Genomic DNA, 22,381 nt, shown 5'->3' with positions numbered 1-22,381 from the left:
GAAAATTCATGAGTTTTTATGGTTTGATGTAGTGGCGGTTTATTCTCTCGCCGTCCATTTATGCGCCAATTCTAAGTAAGAAATATGTACAGCTCGGCCATGTATTTAATATTGCCCTCGGAAAAATCGTTTAGCATTTCGTCAAATATTCAAGATTTCTCGTAATATTCGGTATTCTCGGGATTCAGATATTATTTATTTGGGGTCCTTTTCTACAAAATGTCATAATTGGAAGTAACGAAGACGTTAAATAACTTCTGCAAAACAAATTAACTCCGACAAAGGGGGATCGCCTTGTTTAATTTTTATCGCGCCGTCGCGTCGGTGTATTTATTCAGAAAATCAAGTAAATGGCATCCCCACGGCTCGAGAATCGAAAATAAGTACATAATTAAATGAAGATGCTATCAAACATTCCCAAAAGAAAAGCGGAATCTCATAAATATTTAAGATGCTTTTCAGTAGCGAAGACATCGCATTTTATTTCATGCTCGAAAATTTAAAGGTTACATCTGTATCAAACAGTAATAGTGTAGCATATCAAATTTAAATAAAAATTGAAAATGTTAGTAGGTATTATATCAGGCTCCTTAGCTCAAATAACGACCTTTGTTTCAAGATGTATCGAAAGGTTCGTTATTTGGAGTAATGATCTCTTTTACCAAGGCCTGCATTATTTTGTAGTCATTGAATTCTTCTGTTATGGATATATTTTTTGTGTAAGAATTCCTAGATTGGTTCTCAATTATTCAGATGTAATTAAAACAAACCACAAACTAAGTTGTTTGCCTCAGGGTTTGCTAGAATTAATTTTTATTATGATGTATAGCATCAGGCGTAAACTGCATTTCCTCAAATTTCTTGCTCGATTGTTGAAAATATAACTATTTACTGATGGGCGTAGTGATCACTAAAAATTTCGTGTTCTCTATTCTCTGAAGAGCGTGGTGACATCTAGTAATGGTACCTGCAAACCGATGATACACCCCTAGCGTTAACAATCAATACCGTCGGACTTTTTGGAGGAGTCTATAAAATCCACTCAAAAAAAATATATATATATAGCTTGTTAGGGGTATTGTGTAAAATATTTGAAAAAAAAAATTTGAAAGGCTACTCTTTGGGCAAAAAGAATTACTTACCTGCAATCCACCAATCATGCTTCATCTAAATTATTTTACTGAAAAATCATTTTACAAAGATAGAATTAACGAAGCAGTTCACGAAAAATGATTAAACTACCTAAAATTGATATCAATTACTAGGATGACGCAATTGTTACTGCTAAATAAAATTAAAAAAATGTCGAAAAATACAAATTGTAACAAATGATAGTTTTGTTAGCCAATTTAAGTACTTCAGACTACGCGTCGCCGTCTTCATTTGACATGCGCAGCCGCTCTTTCGGTATGGAAACAGTTTGAATTGATATAGTTAATCTCAACGGTGCCAAAAATTCTGTTTTAGGAAATTATTGAAATTGCTAAAAATCAAGTGTGTTTGAATGGGAAAAATGTGCCGAAAAGTATCATTAGTAGATTTTTTTTTGTGCGGATTAATAGTTTTAAGTTTAGAGGAAACAGCGGGTTTCTCTAACGGTGCCGATCCGAGGGGAATTGAAAAAATTATAAGGAGCATTCAACGAGAAACTTTAGAACTGTGAGTGTGTATTTAATTAGTAGCTTAGGAATATAGTTTTCATGTTGATTTGTTTTTCTTTTCTTTTGTTATGAACCTGTCATGAATATGTTTTATCTAAAATTTGTTCTGCCTAACACCAACATTAATATTTTGCCTCTTATTTTTTTATTGATCACACCAATATCATGACATAAAATGTGGCCCAACTTGAGTTCGGAAGCAGCGGTGTTTCTTGGCGCCATCCAGTCCCATTTCTATTGATTTTTAACTGTAAGATATAATTTGGGATGTATTTTCGCATCATCTTCGTAAACAAAGTCATTTAACTTTATTACTAGGATGAAAAGTTTTTGAAACAAAATTTTGTCAAATTTGTTTTGCACACGGCAAAGTTTTAAATAAAATGGCCACAGATATTTATTTCCCATACCTTTCGATGGCCATTTTAAATAAAACCTAGCTAATAAATAAAAGTTTAAAGTCAATTAAAATTAGCATATCGAAGACGACGATATTTAAAACAAAATTTTTGGAAACTTTTGGTTCATTCCGACACATTTTGTAACGAAATTCTACCACCTTCCCCATAAATTGAAAATCAATCTTAAAACTTAAAATACGTTAGTTTTGCATCAGTTTTGATACTGCTATCAGTAATGAAGATACATTCGTTTCAGAGTAGATATTTGGTCAGTAGAAATCGGAAAAAGGCTGACAGATTTAAGCGAAACCATAACAAGACAAGAACAGGTGAAACATGTAAGTTACTGCTTATAGAATTCTTGATCGCTTTGAACTAACCACTTAATATTTATATGTTTTAGAGCTTTAAGAATTTGGAAAATCATTTGGTTAAAATTACGGGACACGATTTGATAGAGGAAGTTGCGGGTTCCATAACAGAATTGATGGCAAAAAAGGCAGAAGGAGTACAGGTGAAAATGTGGCGCCAGAATTGTACCGCAATTAAAAATTATTCCCAGTTTTATTAAGATCAAAATAATTTTAATTTTTATTAAATATATATTAAGTCGAACTGTTGATATTACGGGATAAAATTCTTTATCTCGTCCATATGTAGATAGAAAGAAAAGCAGAACTCGAAATTTTAAAACTAGATGCGCAAAATTTTTCTAAATAAACCGTTAGTATCAGTTTTGAAAACTTGTGATAATGTCCGTGTCTTTTTTGCTACGTTAAATTTTGTGTTTCCATTTTTAAAAAAATTACAATTTAAATATTATACTTTCAACTTTTAAAACGAATAGTTCAATAGTTCTTAACAGAATCATCGCGAAAGCAAATAAGTGCTGGTAATTTTCAAATTATGATTTTGACTGTTTTGACTATCTTGCCATTTTCTGTTACGGGCTGGTTCTGTATTTTCAGTACGGTTTTTGTATTATCCTTCGTGTTTATTACATAAGATACAAATTACTTATGAGACACCGAAAGCATTTTCGTCTATCTCCTCTAGAAAGGGGAGTTTCCCTTTTGAAATCGACCAATTCGGCCCACCCTGTACATCCTGTCAATAACTTATAATTTTAAATTGAAGAGAATAGCAGAATATGCAGAATTTCTGTCCTACTACCGAAACAATGACTCAATGAGACCCATAGATAAATATTTTTTCTACGATTCGGATGAAATTAAATTCACCGAAGAAAACGAAACCAGGTCTATCGAAATTGAAGATGAAATCTTTACGGTAAGCCTTAATGCGGATTAAACGATAACGGCACATTGAACCGTTCTATATAGTTTAAGAATGTTGTTCTTTCCAGAGAGAGTGTCACTGGATGTGTTACCAAATTCATTTGAAGAATCTCGATCAAAACATATACGACAATAAAACAAGGTACGAACTGTTTCGGTCTCGATCGTTATTTGAAAATAATGGAAGAGCGTGCAACTGCAGCAATCCTCCAGTTATGTTTCCATTGGAGAACTGGGAAATTTTGCCTATGAAACACGATCTGAGATTTAATGAGAAGATCAATTTGGACGTTAGCGCTGTTAAAGTGGCCGCAAACGTTTACGAAAGGGGTACGTTGTGGAGTTTTGGCCAATTTCGGTACAAATTAAACATTTTGGGCTTACGTTCTAATTTTTTTCAGTTTCGATTACGATTTTGAATATCTGCTGCGCATCAGGAAATTTTTGGTTATTGAATGTGTTGTTAACCTAGCAACAACTAAAATTTTACTGTCCTAATAACTTTGCAAGTCAGATAGTTCTTTATATACAGGGTGTTTTAAAACAAATGCGAAAAACTGGTTTAACACAAAGTGTAGTTTTATGAAAAAATTGCAGCAGCCAAAAAAATGTATAATAAGCGCGTTTAACGCAATGTATTTTTTCCATGTTATTATGCAAATTTATTTAGTTAAGGAGAGTGATAGGGATAGCCAAATTCAATCCCTTCCACTCATTAAAAAAAAAGTATATTCAGGAAATTTGTTTTTATAATAGTATTACTTCGATAAGATTTTACAATTCTATTTTTAATATAAAAAAAAACATATTTTTCAGCTATATTTGTAGCGTTAATGTTTGGCAAGCACCTTTTATTTTAAACAATTAATCACCCCCTTAAATTTTTCGCATTTGTTTTGAAACACCCTACCCTACCTAGAATTTTGTTTTTGAAAAAACGAAAATCGTTGACAATGAATTTTTCCAAAGTAAGTGTCTAAAATTTAGTTCATAAGTTATGGATTTGAAATAGGGAACAGGTAAAGTTTGGTACTCTGAGAGAACCTACTAAAACTGGGTTCATGGATGTATAGAAATGATTCAAACTATTTTCGGGCAATTGTTTCTCACAGAAATTAAAAAAACACTTTATATGAATCATGGGCCAAGGATGTGCCAGTAAATTATCAACAAAAAAATCTGACGAAAACGACAATGTAATTAAAATATTCTGCTTAAATTGACAGTTAATTTTTAGTAGTGTAGATTGTTACGAAGATGACATTTTTTGTTTTTGACTTTTATACAAAAAATTCTATTGGAAAGCACCAATTTACTCATAAATTTGTATATTTTCTAAAGTTAAGTATGAGTACTTACTTCAAAGACACAATTTAAATCCACACAAAAATTAATTCATTTGGGGAATTAAAAAGTGGACTTAATAAGCATTAACTTTGATATTCTCTAACAAAAACATAGAACGAAAGTCAATTGACAAATTAATATTCTTTACATCTTCCCTCTGTAAATAATTATGTTATAGATCCCGTTGTAATGGAAGCAATACACTGGTCAGAGCCCTTAGATATGATCTTTAAACAGAATTTTATTGACGATCCAGAATTGACATGGCAATATTTTGCCAGTCCGTTAGGATTGATGAGGCATTATCCTGGTATAGTATACACATCTATCTCAGAATACACTAGCTAACAATTTAGCATTAATCAATAATTCACAAAATTAAATTTCTGCTTAATTTATTACTTTACCGTTTTGAAATATACGTTCATTTCATTTTTAGCTGTGAAATGGTCAGACGAACAATACCTGCAAACGTATGATTTTAGAACGAGATCCTGGTATACGGAAGCGATGACTTCCCCGAAAGATATTATAATTTTGCTCGATAAATCGGGATCTATGAAGGGCACGAAACGAGCTTTGTCTATGCAGATAGTAAATAATATTCTGGATACTCTAAACGATAACGACTTCGTCAATATTTATACTTTTACCAACTACACCAGACCGCTCGTCAATTGTTTTAATGATACTCTGTTTCAAGTGAGCCGATACATTAACGATAGCGTCTGATAAACAGTTATTTTATGAGATTTTTAGTAATGTTTATCGAAAATTCTTGTTTAAATTATTATTGTATTTATTTTTACGATTATTTCCTTAAACATATTAAAACAACTTATTTACATAAAATTTTATTGGAGTATGCTAGTAGAGATGTTTTTAGGCTAATGAAGAGAATCTGAGACTGTTAAGAGAAAATCTGCCTGTGTACGATCTCGAATTTGTTGCGGATTTGTCTGTGGGTCTTCAAAAAGGCTTCGAAATATTGAAAAATTTCAGACTGATGGGAACCAGTAAGTAACATTAGCTGGACACGCATAATTAATTTGTCATTTTAATGATATAAGATGTAAAATGTACAGAGTTTTCCGTATATCCTACTTACAGGTTTAAAATTTGCTAAATTTTCACACTTTGCATTCTGCTAAGAAATAGTATTAAGAATTCTGATTTAACCGTCACAAATAATAAGATTGTTAAGTTGTTTGTAGTATTTTTAAAAAAGATAACCAAAAGCCAGTGGTCGTAGAAAAAGTCTATTATTTCTCGGATCTTTTATAAAACTTTACCTAAACTTTTAATAACATTAATTAATCTAAAGCAATGAATTAATAAGCAATTAAATATAGGTACCTGAACTATGTGAATATTTTAGCTTTTTCTGCTGTGCCTCCTAGGTATTTGAGACCACAGAAGCAGCACTAAAATCGTACACTGTTTTAAATAAAATCGAATAATAGTTTTATACAAGTCGCTATTATTATACAAACCACCTAAACCTGATCATTCATGTATTTCTAGGTTCAAAATGCAATCAGGCGATTATGCTCATTACAGAAGGGATTGATTACTACTATGACATCTCAATTTTTAATTATTCGAACTGGGCTCAAGATTTTCCAGTCCGCATATTTACCTATCAAATCGGAGCGGAGGAAACAGACGAAAAACACATGGAGTTCATCGCCTGTTCTAATATGGGTAACTAATGACCCTCGCATGTATATAAAATTAAAATATAAGCCATCCTGAAAATATCGATTTCAAATTTTTGACTAGTTAGTGCACACAGGCATTCTTCTAATTAAGATGTTTCGCCTTATGAACTAGAACCATAGCGCCTCCACAGTGCTTTGAAAGGTCCATGGATTCTACTATTAGTCACAGCTAACTTCAATTTTTGTGATATCTATTTTAGTGAATAAATCAAAAATGTTCCATTTAGTAACAGATAAAAATTAAATTTCAAATTTTACCCTGTGTAGCAAAACCTAAATGTCACATTGAAAACGACGCAAAAAACCTTATAACAGCCGAATATGAAAGAGTGGACACCCTTACTTTAATATTGTTCCGAATCTGCCCTACCATCAATAGCTGTCTCGAATGGGACTTTTCCTGCCCCAAGAGTTTTCTGCCTTCTTGCTCAGTTTGACCCATAATTACTGCTAATTTATTGTTGCTTCTATTTTTATTTCAATTCAAATGTCATATAACCAAGCTTAATAAAACTTGCAATTTTAGGGTATTATGTTAACATTTCTGTCATGTCAGATATTAGAGAAAAAATTTTAAATTATTTGAACGTGATGTCCAGACCTATAAATTTAAATTATCAAAAAAGGCAAGTTCCAATTTGGAGCTATCTCTACGTCGATCTGGCCGATAGGAGATTGTCTAACTGGTTATGGAGAAAATACGAAGGAATAAGACAGAGGGAAGTGTTTTTGGATCACGTACAAAGGCGCGTCGAAAGACTTCAATTACAGTTTTCTACGCTCAATCACATGCTTTTAACCGAATCCCACGTAAATAAGTTTTTCATAATCATTGTGATTTTGAGTACTTTAATTATAATTTCAGGAATTTGAAAAATACGAAAAAAGGCAAGACTATAAATATATGACTACAGTTTCCTTACCAGTGTACGGCCGAAGAAATAACGAGGTAACTGTCATGGTTGGTTTATCGATTTTCGAAAATTATGTACAATTGTTTATACTAGATGGCAGTCATGTCTTCGAATTTCTTGTTACAGTTTGATCTAATTGGGGTCGCTGGTATCGATGTTCCAATTAAACTTCTAAAATCAAGGATCGCTCAAGACAAAGTATGTAAATAATCATTTTAACTCTAAATATACTTTTTTGACGAAAGACATCAAATTAAATTTAAAAAAAAGCACTCCGCCAGAAAATATGTTTCAAAAAGTGTAAAATATAGTAAAATACTACATAGATAGAATATTTTTTAAATTAGTTTGCTTGTTTATTCCATTCGTGAAATTCGCATGATTTAAAGTTAATTAGCTTTGTTTGTTTGTGAGAGAAATGTCCCCGCCCTTGAATAATCGCTTTGCTTTTACGCATGAATACGCACCAATTGCGTTAATAATTACTGATTGTCTGGTTTGAGATTGGAGTTAATGGCTACGCGTTTATAATCACGAATAATGGGTATATCTTGATGCATCCGGAGCATAGAACCGAGGTAAGATTATGAAAATCCTTTTGAACGAAATTGTCTTCTGAATGAATCGCATTTCAATTTTAGTTCGAAGGTATCTTAAAACCTACATTCAACAGAGCAGATTTCCTGGAAACCGAAATTTTGGATGACGAACGGGAACCCAGACTGTTCGGTGAAGAAATAGTCAAAGTGCGTAACATTTCTTTTCATGGTTACAAGTTTATTTGTACTATAAGTAATTTGGGAGCTCATTCATTCTCATGAACAATTTTCATTAATATCTAAAGCTGCTGACATGAATCATCGCGGCATACAATATGCAATACAATATTATTGATTTCAAATTTCGATGACTTTAATATACAGTTTTCAATTAACAACACACTCTTATATCCAAATATTTATCAAACGAGTGACTCTCACAATTCATTTAAGTATAAGTATTAATTTATGTATAGGGTGGTCCGTTTATCTTGGATCAGTTAAATACAAAAGTGTTTCATTTTTCGTGTGCGAGTCTCAACTTTCTTATTTTAAATGGACCACCTAGTATACTACTTCATTTTTAAATTCTATACAAAATTCTAGACATACTTTGTGCATAATGCCGTATACCGTTTTTGACGTTTTTAATTTTTTGTGCAAAAAATGACTTTTGCAAAACTTAAAATATCTGCCAATTTCTTCAATCGAAAGCATTTATTGTTTCACTTGAGTAAGTCCTGTTGTTGACGAAGGACAGGAATAACGGATTTGTATATGTATATATATATATATATATATATATATATATATATATATATATATATATATATATATATATATATATATATATATATATATATATATATATATATATATATATATATATATATATATATATATATATATATATATATATATATATATATATATATATATATATATATATATATATATATATATATATATATATATATATATATATATATATATATATATATATATATATATATATATAATCATATCATATATAAACACGCAGTTATATGAAATTTGCTGTTTATACATTACTGAAAATGAATGTGCGCTTAAATGTTATTCAATAATTTTGCATTGCTTTCAGTTACGGGAGCAAATGCTGAATCGACAAGGAAAAGAAGCGACGCTTAAAATTAAATACACCCTGGATGACATGGTGAGAAATAAAATGTGTAATAATTTCGATTAATTCCAGTTGCTAGTTTTCTGTTTTTTTTTCATTTCTATTTTATTTTATCAATTAAATTCACTTTTCCTACTTTAGTTAAATCGACACTTGGACTAACTGACTTTAAATCTTCGCAAATTATTGGTGTCAGATGTGGGGTTAAATGTCCCCAATGGCAGATGTTGGCTTCGCTTTTGCTTTGCTTCACTAATTTTATTTAATATCAGCATTAAAATTTTTCAAAATTGGTCGTGAAAGTTATAGTAGGAATGAACAACATTGCATAACTTAAACATATTACATATTACAAATCACTTTTCAGAGGCGAATTGTAAGAGCAACGACACACTACTATTTTAGAGAAGTTGGCCCTTTTACATTATGTATAGTGTTACCAAATGGTTACGGATTCGTCAAGGTTAACAGACAGCGTGCAAATCCAAAATTGCCCGATCCCACTCCTGAATTCATCGTTGATAATAAAAATTGGGTAGTACATCCTGACTGGTAGTTTTTTAACAGATCCGGATACTGACTTAATAAATAATTTCTTTGATTCCAGGATATATTGCAAAAACTGTCCGCACACAATAACTGATCCAATCAGGAAAGTGGAATATGCGTACTTTAATCCATCACACAGTGAGTGATTTTTTTATACTTCATCATTTGAAAAAATGCGGAGTTAAAGGGCGTTAAATTGAGGAACACCTATAACCATAATTTTATCATGAAATTGTAGAGTTATTGTATTTAAAAAAAAAATAATATAATTTTTATATAAAAACATTCTTTAGGCAGCTTCTAGAGATTTTAGCAAGTATTTTGCAAACACATTATGTCATTTCCGTAGAACTTCACGAAAAACAAATTCACTTACTTACGTCAAAAATGATATACCTATCATAAATCTACTAGAAGCAATATATTATGAAATCAACATTCTAAAGTAATCTTTTAAGTAGCGACATTCATTTTTGTTACTTCGATTTAAACTTTAGCGTTGAACATGGATAATAATACCTAAAGAAATAACAATACAGAGTGCATAAAGACTGTTTTATTTATCAAAATTGATATTATCATTAAAATACATTGTACATAATGGGCTCGGTTTGGCCCTGGTCAGCCTTGTCTGCGTTTCTTATTTGTAATTCATGGTTAGCAGAGATAACAAATTGTTTGTTTGTTTACGTTCTGACGAATTGCGGATGGGAGATGTGTGACATGCCTTTGTGAACTTGAAATTATTGAACTTATATACAATTTAATTATATTATATAAGTAATTATTGAGTTTAATATCAAAAATAAATAAATATTAAAATAGGCAGAGTAGCTACGGTACCTTAAAATAAAAGGCATTTTAAAATCCTACAGAAAACGTGAAACTAAAGTCAACAATAAATACTATGAATAGTCTCTATATGGAAGCAGTGCAGGGTATTTTCTATCTTGCCGTCAAGTGATGATCTTCATTTATCCCATCGAAAATTCTCAATCAGTTTTGTTCACACGTTCAAGTAACTGTCCCCAAAATTTTTTGATAGAAACTGTCAATTTAGTTTAAAAAACCATCAGTAAAATTTAATTATTTAAGTATGGAAAGAAACAAAAAACATATACATGGTCTTTTCTAATTGGATGTCAATAATTAAGGGGGCGATTTTTGGGTTCATTTTATAAAGAAAACTTCATATGAACATTGTCCTAAACATCTTAACTTTTGAGAGATAATGTGGTGAAGATTTCGAAAATATAATTTTTCGAAATATATTTGAATGAGATTTGATGCACATGTACCATGTATCAAGAGGCATTATTTATACCACAATATTTTTAAAATACACCAGTGGCGGGCATACGGAATTTCACCTGTCTGTTTTGGCAGACATTGATGGTACGCCATTGATTTCTCTTAAAATAAAAATTATTCTTACAATCTCCAATCATTTCTAAAGAATTTGAATTTCTTGATTTTTTTTAACCCGATGTACGGTTGTCGCTTAAAATAAATATCGTTAATATGACAGTATGCAGAGAAATTAGTTTTTATTTTTAAGTGAAAACCATGCGACGGACTAAAAAAAATAAGAAATTGAATTTGCCCATAAATTAATGCCAATCTGGCGTGCTATGAACAAACAATATTTTGGTTAATTAGGTCGTCACTGCACTGGTTAAATCGAGCACTTTTCTTTGTGAAAAATAAAATATATATCTATAACAAAATATCTAGCTTTTAGTTCAATATTGGAAGACTGTTCTTTTTACTTTTACAATTTTATGGAAATAACACAACGTCCTAACATTAATAATAATATTAATAATTTTTAACAAAATTGTCTGTTACTAAATTAATAACAACCTTCTTGTAAAAAACTAGAACATTGAAAATAGATAAGTTGTTAAAAGTGTCGTCCACTTTGCATGGATACACGCTGCAGGTCTTTACCTCATATTGCCGCGCACCCGTTGATGTATACCTCCAATGTTTTTTATTACATCGCACTAAGCTTTTATACGATTCTTCAGCTCTTCTACAGATAGACGATTACTTAAGTAAAAAAAATAATGATAATAATTATTTGCATGTTGTCACATTAACGATATTGTTATGACTATGCAGAGAAGGGATTTTTAATTTTTTAAAGATTGTAACAATAATGGTTTTTTAAAAGAAGTGGTATTACAGATATTAAAAAAAAATAAATTTTGAAAACTTTACCACTGCATCTCAAAAGTTAAGATGTTTGCGATATATGTGCATATGAAGTTTTCTTTTTAAAATGGATCCAAAAATAGTATCGGATCTAAAGGATATAAACTATTTGGAAACTAAAATAAATTTAGTAGACCAAAGGGACAACTTTCATATTTACTGGGTGGTCGTAAAAAACTAATTCATTTGTAAGTCTCACCACACACTTGATAAAAAATAAAAACTTGAGCAAACAGAAACTTCTCTATATAAATTCAGAATTTACCACGAATCGAATCAAAAAAAGAATCTGCCATCATTGCAGTTAATTTGTTAATTTAATATTTCTGTAAAATAAATCGCTGTCTTGAACATAGCATTAAAAAGGAACAGTTTTTTTTTCAAATTTGCTTAATAATTTTAGGAACGAGTTTGTACCATGATGTCATGTACGACATAGATGTTACTCAGTGGTTTGACGATCCCATTCCAGATGAGGACAAGTGAGTTATAAATTACTAATATATTAGTGGCGACCGAAGATCATTCGTTATTAATAGCGCAGGCAGAACTCCCTTAGCATAGCGGCATCCCTGTATTTCCATATGTTTATTTGCCCAACAGATTTTATTTAAAGATGCTCCATGATCCGTTGGACACTAAATTAAATTTAAATTAAATTATCATTGGTCCAGCTAAATCCAATTATTAAAAAGTATGCATGCATTTAGGTTTAAAAATTATCAGATTTTCGTAGTGTAGTTTGAAATTTATCAGATTGTTATTCTGTAGTTACAAAAATCAACTAAACTAAACCAAATTCAAATTTCAACATTGTTGAAAGAGGATATCAATATAAAGACAAAAATTTCAGATTTGTGGATCCTTATCTTGTCCACAAAGTATTCATATCTACGGCATCAGGATTGACAAGGTTTAAATTTTTCAACAGTGATATTTTTCAAAATGTTTACGACGAGGCGGAACCTGCGTACGACAAATCTGTGGACGAAGATTGGTACCAGCGATCCGTTGAAGAAAACACCAAAAACGGAAATATGTTTCTTTACTCGGTGCCCTTTGAGATTTCAGGTACCGTTATAGCCATTTAGTAAAAGTTTAAGTCATTTAGTCTGTGAAAACCCAGCTAACAGGATTTAAACAACTTATTTTATTTTATTATATTTACTTTATCAAATATATTATTAGGTATACTGATTTTAGGATACGAAAATAATACTATGATAAGAGGCACCAAGGCAATTTTTGTTGAAAAAGGCGGACTAAAAACCCCTGTTGCGGTTGTAGGACTACAGTTTAACCATCAAGCGATGTTCAAGCTGTATGAAACAATAACACGAAAGGTCAGTTCTATCTACAAATCTGCTAGATTTTTCAAGTGTCGGTTTTTGCTGATTCGAACTTGCTGACGTTTAGCCAATCACCCCGTTGGCTTCTTCGGAGCTTAACTGATACTGTTTCGTGAACAACCGATGGAGGAGAATCCAGAAGATTTGCAACTATTACAGTGGTACGTGCAAGTTTCATAGAAAAATTTGCAAAAGGTCAGTCGTTAATGTCATTGGAAAATGTAAACTTCATCTTAACTACAAGAGAATTTCTTTAGCAAAGAACAATACCACGAATAAACAAAAAATGACTGTTGTCATTTAATATCGATTCTTGCTAAGTATTGTCTCCAGCTTGAACTGTGGGATTTTTAAGTCATATCCAAGATAATTAAAAATTAAAAAATACCGAGACACCCTGTACGACAGATTAGTATAATATTCATATTTTTTACAAAACTTCTGGATTCCTGCTGTATGGGCTTCTTCAGAGATTGACTGAAACTGGCTCGCATTTTACTCCGTACCTGCTTATAAATTGTTTCACGGGGGCGGAGCTAAATGAGGGGCATAAACACCGTCTCGGATGACTGATTCCCATATTCCCCCATATTCCCATTAGACCTGAGTCGCGGTTAAGATTGTTAGGTTGTATATAGATTTCTACAGACTCGGATTTAGAAGAGTAGAAGAATTGATTACATACAAGAATTTTAGTTTTATCAAATAAAATTTTTATGTCCGGTTTCGTGATTGTGTTCAGCAACAGCTGATGAGTTGATTTGTCTTACTCGTAAGGCTCTTTCGTGTCCTTTGAGCCTAGTTGATATTTTTCGTCCGGTTTCTCCAATGTATTCTTTGCCGCATATGTATGGAATGCTGTAAACTCCTGGCATCTCAAATGGAATTTTATCTTTGATATACCGAAGATGTTGAGAGATTTTTCGACAAGTGGTAAATCTGGTTTTGATGTTATACTTCTTTAGAACTTTTGATATGTGGTCAGTGATATTTTGAATGTAAGGAAGCAAGGATTGCTTTCGGCATCATTTAGCTCCGCCCCCCTCAAACAATATATAAGCAGTTTCAGTCAAGTTCTGAAGAAGCCAACAGGATGATTGGCGAAACGTCAACAAGTTTCTTTGAACAATTAGTAAAATGTTATAAAACATTTACATTATTTTCTCAATAATTACAAAACTTACAAAATTTTAATAGCACATTATGAAAGACTACCCTCAAATCAGTTAATACTTGAAAATTCAAACCCCAATAAGACATACACCTATGAGGTGCTGTACTTTTTACCCTACAGATTACCATGCAGACTGCAGTCCCTGACTGACGATTTAAACTTTATCCAGCAGCACACTATTCAGTGTACTTAAATAATGCAGTCATCATGTGTTGAACAGTCAGATATTGAACTGCGGGCAAACTGAAGTATTTAAACTTCAATAGATAAGGGATTTGTTTGCAGAGTTTAATAATTTCCGTGAGAAAAACAGCAATGATATTGAATTGGCTTAAATGCGCCCTGTCACTGAGTGTAGCTATATTGAAGTTCTTGTAGTCCAACAAAAGAAGAGGCGAGAGGATAATTACGTGCGTCTCTGAATTCTTGGAATGCTTCATTCTTGATAACAACGCCTACATAGTACTCAGCGATGAAATAGAATACACCGGTAGATTTCTGGGCGACATAAAGCCAGGAATCATGAACTATCTTGTTCAAGAAAAGGTTTACGAAGCTACAAGGTAAAGACGACGACGCGACGATAGAATTTTTGATTTGTTTCCATCGTTTCAGAATGTTCGATTACCAGGCGATCTGTCAACTTGAACCTCCGGAAGCCCCTGCCCCTGATAAATGTAATAAACCGAAAAGTAATTCAGTGAAAATTACGTCGTTGTTTCAGCTGGTAATTAATATGAGCAATTTGATTTTCTTCAGTTGATATTTCTTTCATTCAGCTAATTAACAACGTCGTACATTTGTTATCCTGGCTACTATCGACCGTTCTATTTCTGATTAAATCTGTCACCTGCGCCACCGACGAAGTGATTAAAGCGGAAACGAAAGCATTCGAAACACTTATGATTAAAAAGACTTTTCCGACACCATGCGACAGACAGATGTGGCTCTACACCCTGAAAGATAACTTCAGACCTACGTTTTTCGATAACGATACGGCAAAATTCAGTTGCAACTGGTAAGATATCAAAAATTGCTGTGACATTTTTTTTGGTATTTATTGGTATTCATAAATTTGTTAAGATTGAGAAATTTTGTTTACGCAGTTACCAACCGTTTCGCGTCTTTTCATTCAAGTGCGACACCTGAGAAACTAAACATAAATTTGGCATTACTGTACTGTACTCTGTCTATAAACTTTGTTCCAAAATACACAAGGTTGTTTAGTGTGGGGAACAAACTATTATTATCATAGTTTAGCAGCTCGAAACAGTCTGGGAAGGTCGGGAGGTTTGGTTCGATTTTCAATGTTGAATTTTTATTTTATTTTATGGAAATAATTTGAAATAGAACACTATTAGTTTGATAAAATTATTTGAGAAAATATGAAGCTATTTATTTAATTTGACCCATACGTTTTACAGGCGGGACATTTGGGTAGGTAGTGTCGGATGTTTGGGTGTGAATGAAAAATTTATTTTAGGTAATAATGGTAACATCAAAAGAAGGAAGATTTGCAAGTAACTAACAAAACGAATATAAAAATTATTGTAATAAATGCATAAATTAACGCAAATTCTTAATACAAATTAGCTCAACTTCAAAAGAATTATGTTGCACAGACCGGTTAGTAACTCCGACTGAAATTTGAGGTGGTAGTTGCAGCCCAATATTTTTATATCGAATGTCATCCAATTTATTTTCATTTTCCAGGAAAAAGAATGTGGGGGTATTTCTTCTTCTTCTCATAAAATTGACAGAACATGTTTCATTGCTGTGTATGACTTCGACTAGACCTACATAGTCGACACTTTTCAATCGCTTTCAGTTAAAAATCTGACTACAGTGTAGTCCCCAGTTCTCAATTCATTGACAGATGGGTCAAAATCTTTTTCCAACTCTTCAGGGACGAAATTGCATTCTCCCGAACTCACGCTTGAGCAGCTAATGTCGCTATCTTCACTCTCAGATCGTTTTCTTCTTTTAGTTAAAGTTTTCGTCAATTGTTGATTTTGCTGTTTTGAGATCTTCAGCATTCTCTCACGTTCAAGTTATTCAAGTTCTTCTTTATCGGAGTTTTAGATAATATCTCAGTCTTACCTGGTGTGCGTCCTTTGCTTTTGAGAAGTGCCTAATTATTTCCGGAGTTAATTTGATGTCGCTTATTATAACAATTTTTGGTGTGTGATTCGACAGTGCTTTATCGAAAGCGGTCTTGATCAGCTCCAGTAGATGATAAATGATCAACGTCTTACCAGGATTAGAGTAGTATGTCTTTAACGATCCGTATACAGAAACATCCAAAAGCTGGAGTCGATGGCTACAGTGAGGTGGGAATGTGAGCAGATGGACACCATTTAATTTTGCCATAAAAACGACATCAAGATTGACTTGATTTTCATGTAGCCCCCGAGTATTTTATGAAATGTTCCATTACCAAGACAAAATTGTCTTTAGTCATCCATCCACTTGGATAGGCTAAGCTTAAAGTGTTTTCAAAGGCATTGTTTCTGTTCTTACGTAATAATAACTCTTGAAGTTTTATTTATGATGCTGCAGACCGTGTTGTCCTAACAACCAATCTCGTCCTCCAGATTTGTGTGATTCCATTCCGGTGGTATTAGTATCTAGACTCTAATGCATTTTAATGCACATTTGTAAGTATTCGCAAAGAAGTTTCTCTTGTTTTGGAGTGAAAAATCGTCTAGATGAAACATTAGCTTCATATTCGTAATTGTCATGTCGTTGCATGAAAAACTGAAGCCTAAATTGTCAGCCGCTCGCCTAATTTTCATTCCATTTTTAAGAACACAACTAACTGCAAATTTAATTTTCTCCTTGGTTTTTCGAGATCTTTCAGTCTTTTTAGTGTATTTCCGGAATATTATTCAGCCTACAATGTAAAAAGAAACAATTGGTAAATGGCTGTTATATCGCTATACAACTAGTGATTTTAAATCTAAAAAATGTGCTCGAATATCAAGCTCAAAATGATGTTAGGTTATGTTTTGGTATTGGATTGTTTACTAAAAGAACCTCATACAAAATACCTCTTGTGCTATATTGAATGATAAAATGAAAAAGTGATGAAAGATATATTTTTTTTAAATAAATTACCTGGTCAAAAAATCGATTTTAACACCAAAAACCACTCACAGTGGCACAGCGGTTGCAACGGAAGTCAGTTTTGATATTGTACAGTGAAGGCAGACAGACACACACACACACACACACACACACACACACACACACACACACACACACATATATATATATATATATATATATATATATATATATATATATATATATATATATATATATATATATATATATATATATATATATATATATATATATATATATAATATTTTTGGAAAGTAATTTTGCTATTGACCCACACTTTCGTCGACCCAAACCTCCCGATTCTACCCTAGCAGAATCAAAATACTAAGTCTTAAGCGCTATGTACAGGGCGGGCCAAATTTAAGGAAAACTCCCATTACTAAAAGAAATAGATGAGATTGAGATATCTGTTTCCATTCCAGGTTCCAGAGTGTTCTTGAACAGTGTTTTTCAAAAATGTGAATTTTTAAAAGATTGTTGAAAATTTGGTATTTATGTGAAAGTATTTGCAGAAATTAATGGCTCAAATTAAATATTTGTAACTCTAATATTTTATTAGGAAACAACAGAAAAATCAATTTTCTATATGGGCCCGTTAATTTTTGGATCAATGAATAGACCTTCCAAATTGCCTTTCCAAAACTATAGCTTACTTGATATTTCAGATATTGAGTTTGCAGGTTTTAGTTTAACCGATATAGGTACTAGAAGAATGCTGCTGATAATATAGGAACTTATGAAGGGTTTGTGAAAAAAAATGTTGAGGTCTTTCCATGCGCGAGATATACAATCTCATTTTTAATCAATGACCTTAAGGCATTCACTAACCAACGTGGTTGACAGATCGTCAATTAATTTAAATGCGACAATTTTGAGGAAGTATTTTGCTCGAAATATGCCTACATCTAGTAAAATGTTCTGGGACCAAGGGTTAAGTTTGCTCAAATCGCTGTTTAGTAGTAGGATAACTGTATTATATGACAGCTATATAATTTAACCTAAAAGCCATAAGCAATAGGTTATATTTTTCTAGAATCCAGTTGTACCATAGCATTTTCATGGTACTGTCTTCCAAGTTTATCTAACGTTAGTACCTGCTAGTTTTGTTTCAATCTTTATTCCTCATAGAGAGTTCATGTATTGTTTAGCTTTTAGACCACGTCGTTTCAAAGTGAAAATGTCTTTAAGAGGTTGTTTTCTTTCGGAGTATTAATCGTTATTCAGATTGCTTACTATCTCTGTATTTTTCTCGGCTTCCATAAAACTAACCCAAACTACCAGTACAAATCCAAAGCCTACTTGTTCAAAACTCTATAGGAAAATACCAAGCGTGCTATATCGAGAAAGTGTCCAATTTGGCGCAGCCTGTATATTTTTTCCATTCTTTGAAGAAAAATGAAAAACTTACGCTCATAAAATAACGACGTTTCTAGTAAATAAATTTGTGGAATTCACTATTTTTAGACTTTTTTTTTAGATTTAGACAAAGTTCCATTACATAATCGAAAGTTAAATTGCGTTATTTCAAATACAGTAGTTTTAAAATCATTTAGGAAGGAACACAAAAGGGCACAAAAGCTATTTTTAACTGAATTCGTTCCGTTGTAGACACTTTGATGAATTACCTGCGAATATTGGAGTTAAAATGCTACCTAGGATTTTTCGATTAAATCGCAATGAAAACGCCATTATGAGCTGGTTGTCGCAGTAATCACAAAATACGGACAGTAGCATAAATGCAACTATGCTCTAATACAGCCTAAAAAACTCAAAATGTTCTTACTAATTTTTAGCAAGCAGTTAAAGTTTTTCTTGCCATTTGCGAATTAACTTGTATAACTTGAAAAGGCCTAGCTTACATAGAATAGTGAAACTTGGTAACTAAATTGATCCGAGTTGTGTTCAAAAAGTAAGGCGGCTTTTAAGTTTTATCAAAAGGTATTTATTTATTTAACGGGAGGTGAATATGGTGGCTGAGACATAATTCTGGTTTTGTTTTTGGCGAAAAAATTAGACACAAACAAAGATGAGTGAGCAGGTGCATCATTGTGATGCAGAATCCATTCCCACAATTCCGGACGTTTTCTTAATATTGCTTCTCGCAAACGGCGCATAACTTCAAGGTAATACTCTATGTTGACCATACGACTTTGTAGTAAACGGTATGCAAAACCTTGACAGTTGATCGAACTTGCCGTGCTTTTCTCGGTCCTGGTGATTCTGGGCTTACATTCGGTCGACTGTGCTTTGGTTTTGGTTTCGACGTCATAACCATATACCCATGATTACCTTTATGACCTTTTCCAGCATATCAGGATCATAATTGACATTGTTGAGCGATGCTCCTTCGACGCTGCTTATGCCGAGTCTATAATTATACCGATCTCTTCAGCAACTTGTCTAATAGTGATCCGACGATTTTTCAACACTATTTGTTTCATTTTTTCAGCGCTGTCATCAGTTAGTGATGTTCTGGGGGATCCAGAGCGAGGTTCGTCATCGGCGTTTTCTCATTCAACTTGGAACAGCTTGTACCACTCATAAACATTTTTTTTTTGCTCAAAGTAGATCCAACATATGCCGTTGTCAATATTTCAAGTGTTTTGCAGCACCGTACTCCATTTTTTAATACAAAATTTTATGCAAATTCTCTGTTCCACTTTTTTTAACAGCAGAAAATCGACGAGCACACAAAACACGTCACGTCTAACGTGCCCGTCTCGCAATAAAAATAAAAGTTAAAGTGCAAACTGGCTGAAACTGTAAACATATGTTAGGGACATTTGTTCCAACATAACAAAAAATATATATCGAAGATCGAATGTACGCAGCCCACCCAATTACATATGCCAACTTACTTTTTGAACGCACCTCGTATTCTCTGAAAGTTAGTAGAACAGGAAGTTGGCAATTTAGTTCTTTCGATTTTTTTAGGCCTTATGTAGCAAGAAAAATTCCCAACACGAATTTGTTATTTTTGGCGATCAATGGCAAATGTGGAACTGAGAATTCGTTTACTAACACCCCAGAACCAACGCCCATCATTTACAATGTTTCCCTGCCTTGCTACATAGCCACAATGAACAATTACACGCGGAAGCCCTACATGAACTGCTACAAAAAACACGAAGGGGTAGGTAAATCACAAATCCTCGTGAGTCATTTGCGTGTCGAATAAGTGTACAACAACCTTTTTTTTAACATCTGGTTTAGTTTAAATACATTCTAAACATATTTTAATTTTAAATGCCTGCAATGCGAAATCAATAATCAGCCGCGTTGCACGCCGAATTGGGTTTGACAATTTGTTTTTTTTTTTTAGGAAGCTATGTTAAATAAGAAAACCTACTATTGCGGCCATACGTGGAATTAATTCAGCAGAAACGCCAGCTTGAATAATTAGTAAAAATAAGAATGCAATTTGCCGAAATTTAAATAAATTTGTCTTCCTTAATGTATTTCCCTTTATTCTGAGTCAGATTTAACATCACTAAATTTTGCTTAATGGAATGCGATGGTGTTTAAGTTTCCCGCCTCGCAACATTTTATCGCTCACACAGAGTAAATATTGCAGGTCTAGCGCGATTTCGTCTCGCAATTCAACATCAAAAATAATTTTAAAGCAAAACGGCGCGATCGATTGTGTACAATATTATTTTTATGATTTGATAAAAAAATACATTTTAATATTGCGGTGGTTGTTTTCATTAAAATATAATTTTTATTCAATAATTCTAAGTTTAAAATATCTGAAACTTTTTACACTAAAAATTGATAATAAAAAATCTTATATTTTATTTAAAAATCAGTTGTTCTCGATTCAATGAATTTTTATTGCGTTTACTAAATATTTAAATAACTAAACCACAAAAAAAGGAAAAATAAGCTCAAAATATTAGTGTGCATAGTATTTTCAGTCGTTGCTTGACTCTAGCCAAGGCCTTAAAACAGGTTTTAAAAACCTTCGAAAATGGCTTGGTTCGCTCTTTTTTATTTTTATTTTGCTGGTATCTTTAAACGTGATGGTGTAAACCAATGTTGGCTTTAAGACTCGTCTTTTTTATGTATTTATGTATTTATGTATTGTAATCATATCATGTCAGATAACATATATATCATAATATTATAGAATAATTTTGGTTTAATTTTTTTTTTCGCCTTAAATTAAATGCACAAACCATCTTTATCAGGTTGTTCAACTGATCCCCGGTATTTTTCTGCCATAGTTGGTGTAACATGTTTGTTTTTTTTCTTTTTTTATTATTGCTGGAAAAGATCTTAATTGTTATTATAATTAAGATTTGACTGACAGACCACTAACAATCTGGAGTATGCAGCATTTGAGTCACTGGTTTATTTGGCACGAGCGGAGCGAGTGTTTAATAAACGGGTGACTTAAAATGTTTGCCAAACGTGTTGCATACTATACTTTTTCTACGACCTTTAGTTTTTGGGGAAATTCCTGCAAAACAAAATGAATACATTCACTGACATTAGCGCCAAAATTAACAAACGTCAAGCCGTTCGGAAAATCTCTGAAAACATCCGAAAATGTCCGCAGGGGCTTGAATCCGTGGAACAAGAAAATCACGTGGTAAAGTGACGCTTTCCGCACGTTAGATTGGTGTATATTATGCAACACGTGCTGTAAACGGCATTTCACTCACGAGTTTATTTGACACGAGCGGAGCGACTTTTTAATAAACGAGTGAGTTAAAAAGTTTACCGAACGCGTTGCATACTATACTATTTCTACGACCGTAAATCACGCGAACCTACACCAAGGATTATAATAAATGGAAAAAAAATTGAAGTGCAACAACCAGCACATGGAAATAAGAGCTACGATGGATAATGGAATAACATGAAGCATCTTCTGTTCGATCCTACACCGAGTTTCGAAACAAGGTATCGGTTTATAAA

At 32.5% G+C, this 22,381-nt stretch overlaps 1 protein-coding gene and 1 long non-coding RNA gene across 2 annotated transcripts; one reads left to right on the top strand and one right to left on the bottom strand.

Annotated features, from left to right (window-relative positions):
- The first annotated feature begins 1,439 nt into the window (after nucleotides 1-1,439).
- LOC132705095 (voltage-dependent calcium channel subunit alpha-2/delta-3-like) lies at nucleotides 1,440-21,085 on the top strand. The gene is made up of 25 exons (XM_060675525.1): nucleotides 1,440-1,659; nucleotides 2,319-2,400; nucleotides 2,466-2,576; nucleotides 3,200-3,352; nucleotides 3,429-3,690; nucleotides 4,886-5,017; nucleotides 5,147-5,409; nucleotides 5,594-5,723; nucleotides 6,232-6,411; nucleotides 6,955-7,238; nucleotides 7,294-7,377; nucleotides 7,469-7,540; nucleotides 7,846-7,920; nucleotides 7,984-8,088; nucleotides 9,005-9,076; nucleotides 9,411-9,595; nucleotides 9,651-9,730; nucleotides 12,213-12,291; nucleotides 12,663-12,880; nucleotides 13,013-13,152; nucleotides 14,711-14,895; nucleotides 14,948-15,059; nucleotides 15,112-15,350; nucleotides 20,393-20,591; nucleotides 20,781-21,085. Exons 1-25 carry the CDS (start codon nucleotides 1,514-1,516, stop codon nucleotides 20,829-20,831), a joined length of 3,639 nt encoding a protein of 1,212 aa, XP_060531508.1. The 5' UTR covers nucleotides 1,440-1,513; the 3' UTR covers nucleotides 20,832-21,085.
- LOC132704693 (uncharacterized) lies at nucleotides 15,868-17,552 on the bottom strand. The gene is made up of 2 exons (XR_009619302.1): nucleotides 17,450-17,552; nucleotides 15,868-17,225 (listed from the first exon to the last, which is right to left on the bottom strand). It is a non-coding gene; the product is annotated as an uncharacterized LOC132704693 (long non-coding RNA).
- Nucleotides 21,086-22,381: the final 1,296 nt, after the last annotated feature.

This window comes from Cylas formicarius, unplaced genomic scaffold (genome assembly GCF_029955315.1).
Source record: "Cylas formicarius isolate icCylForm1 unplaced genomic scaffold, icCylForm1.1 PGA_scaffold_7__23_contigs__length_41026272, whole genome shotgun sequence".
In the NCBI taxonomy this organism is placed as follows: Eukaryota; Metazoa; Arthropoda; class Insecta; order Coleoptera; family Brentidae; genus Cylas; species Cylas formicarius.
This window is presented reverse-complemented; position numbering and strand designations above follow the sequence as displayed.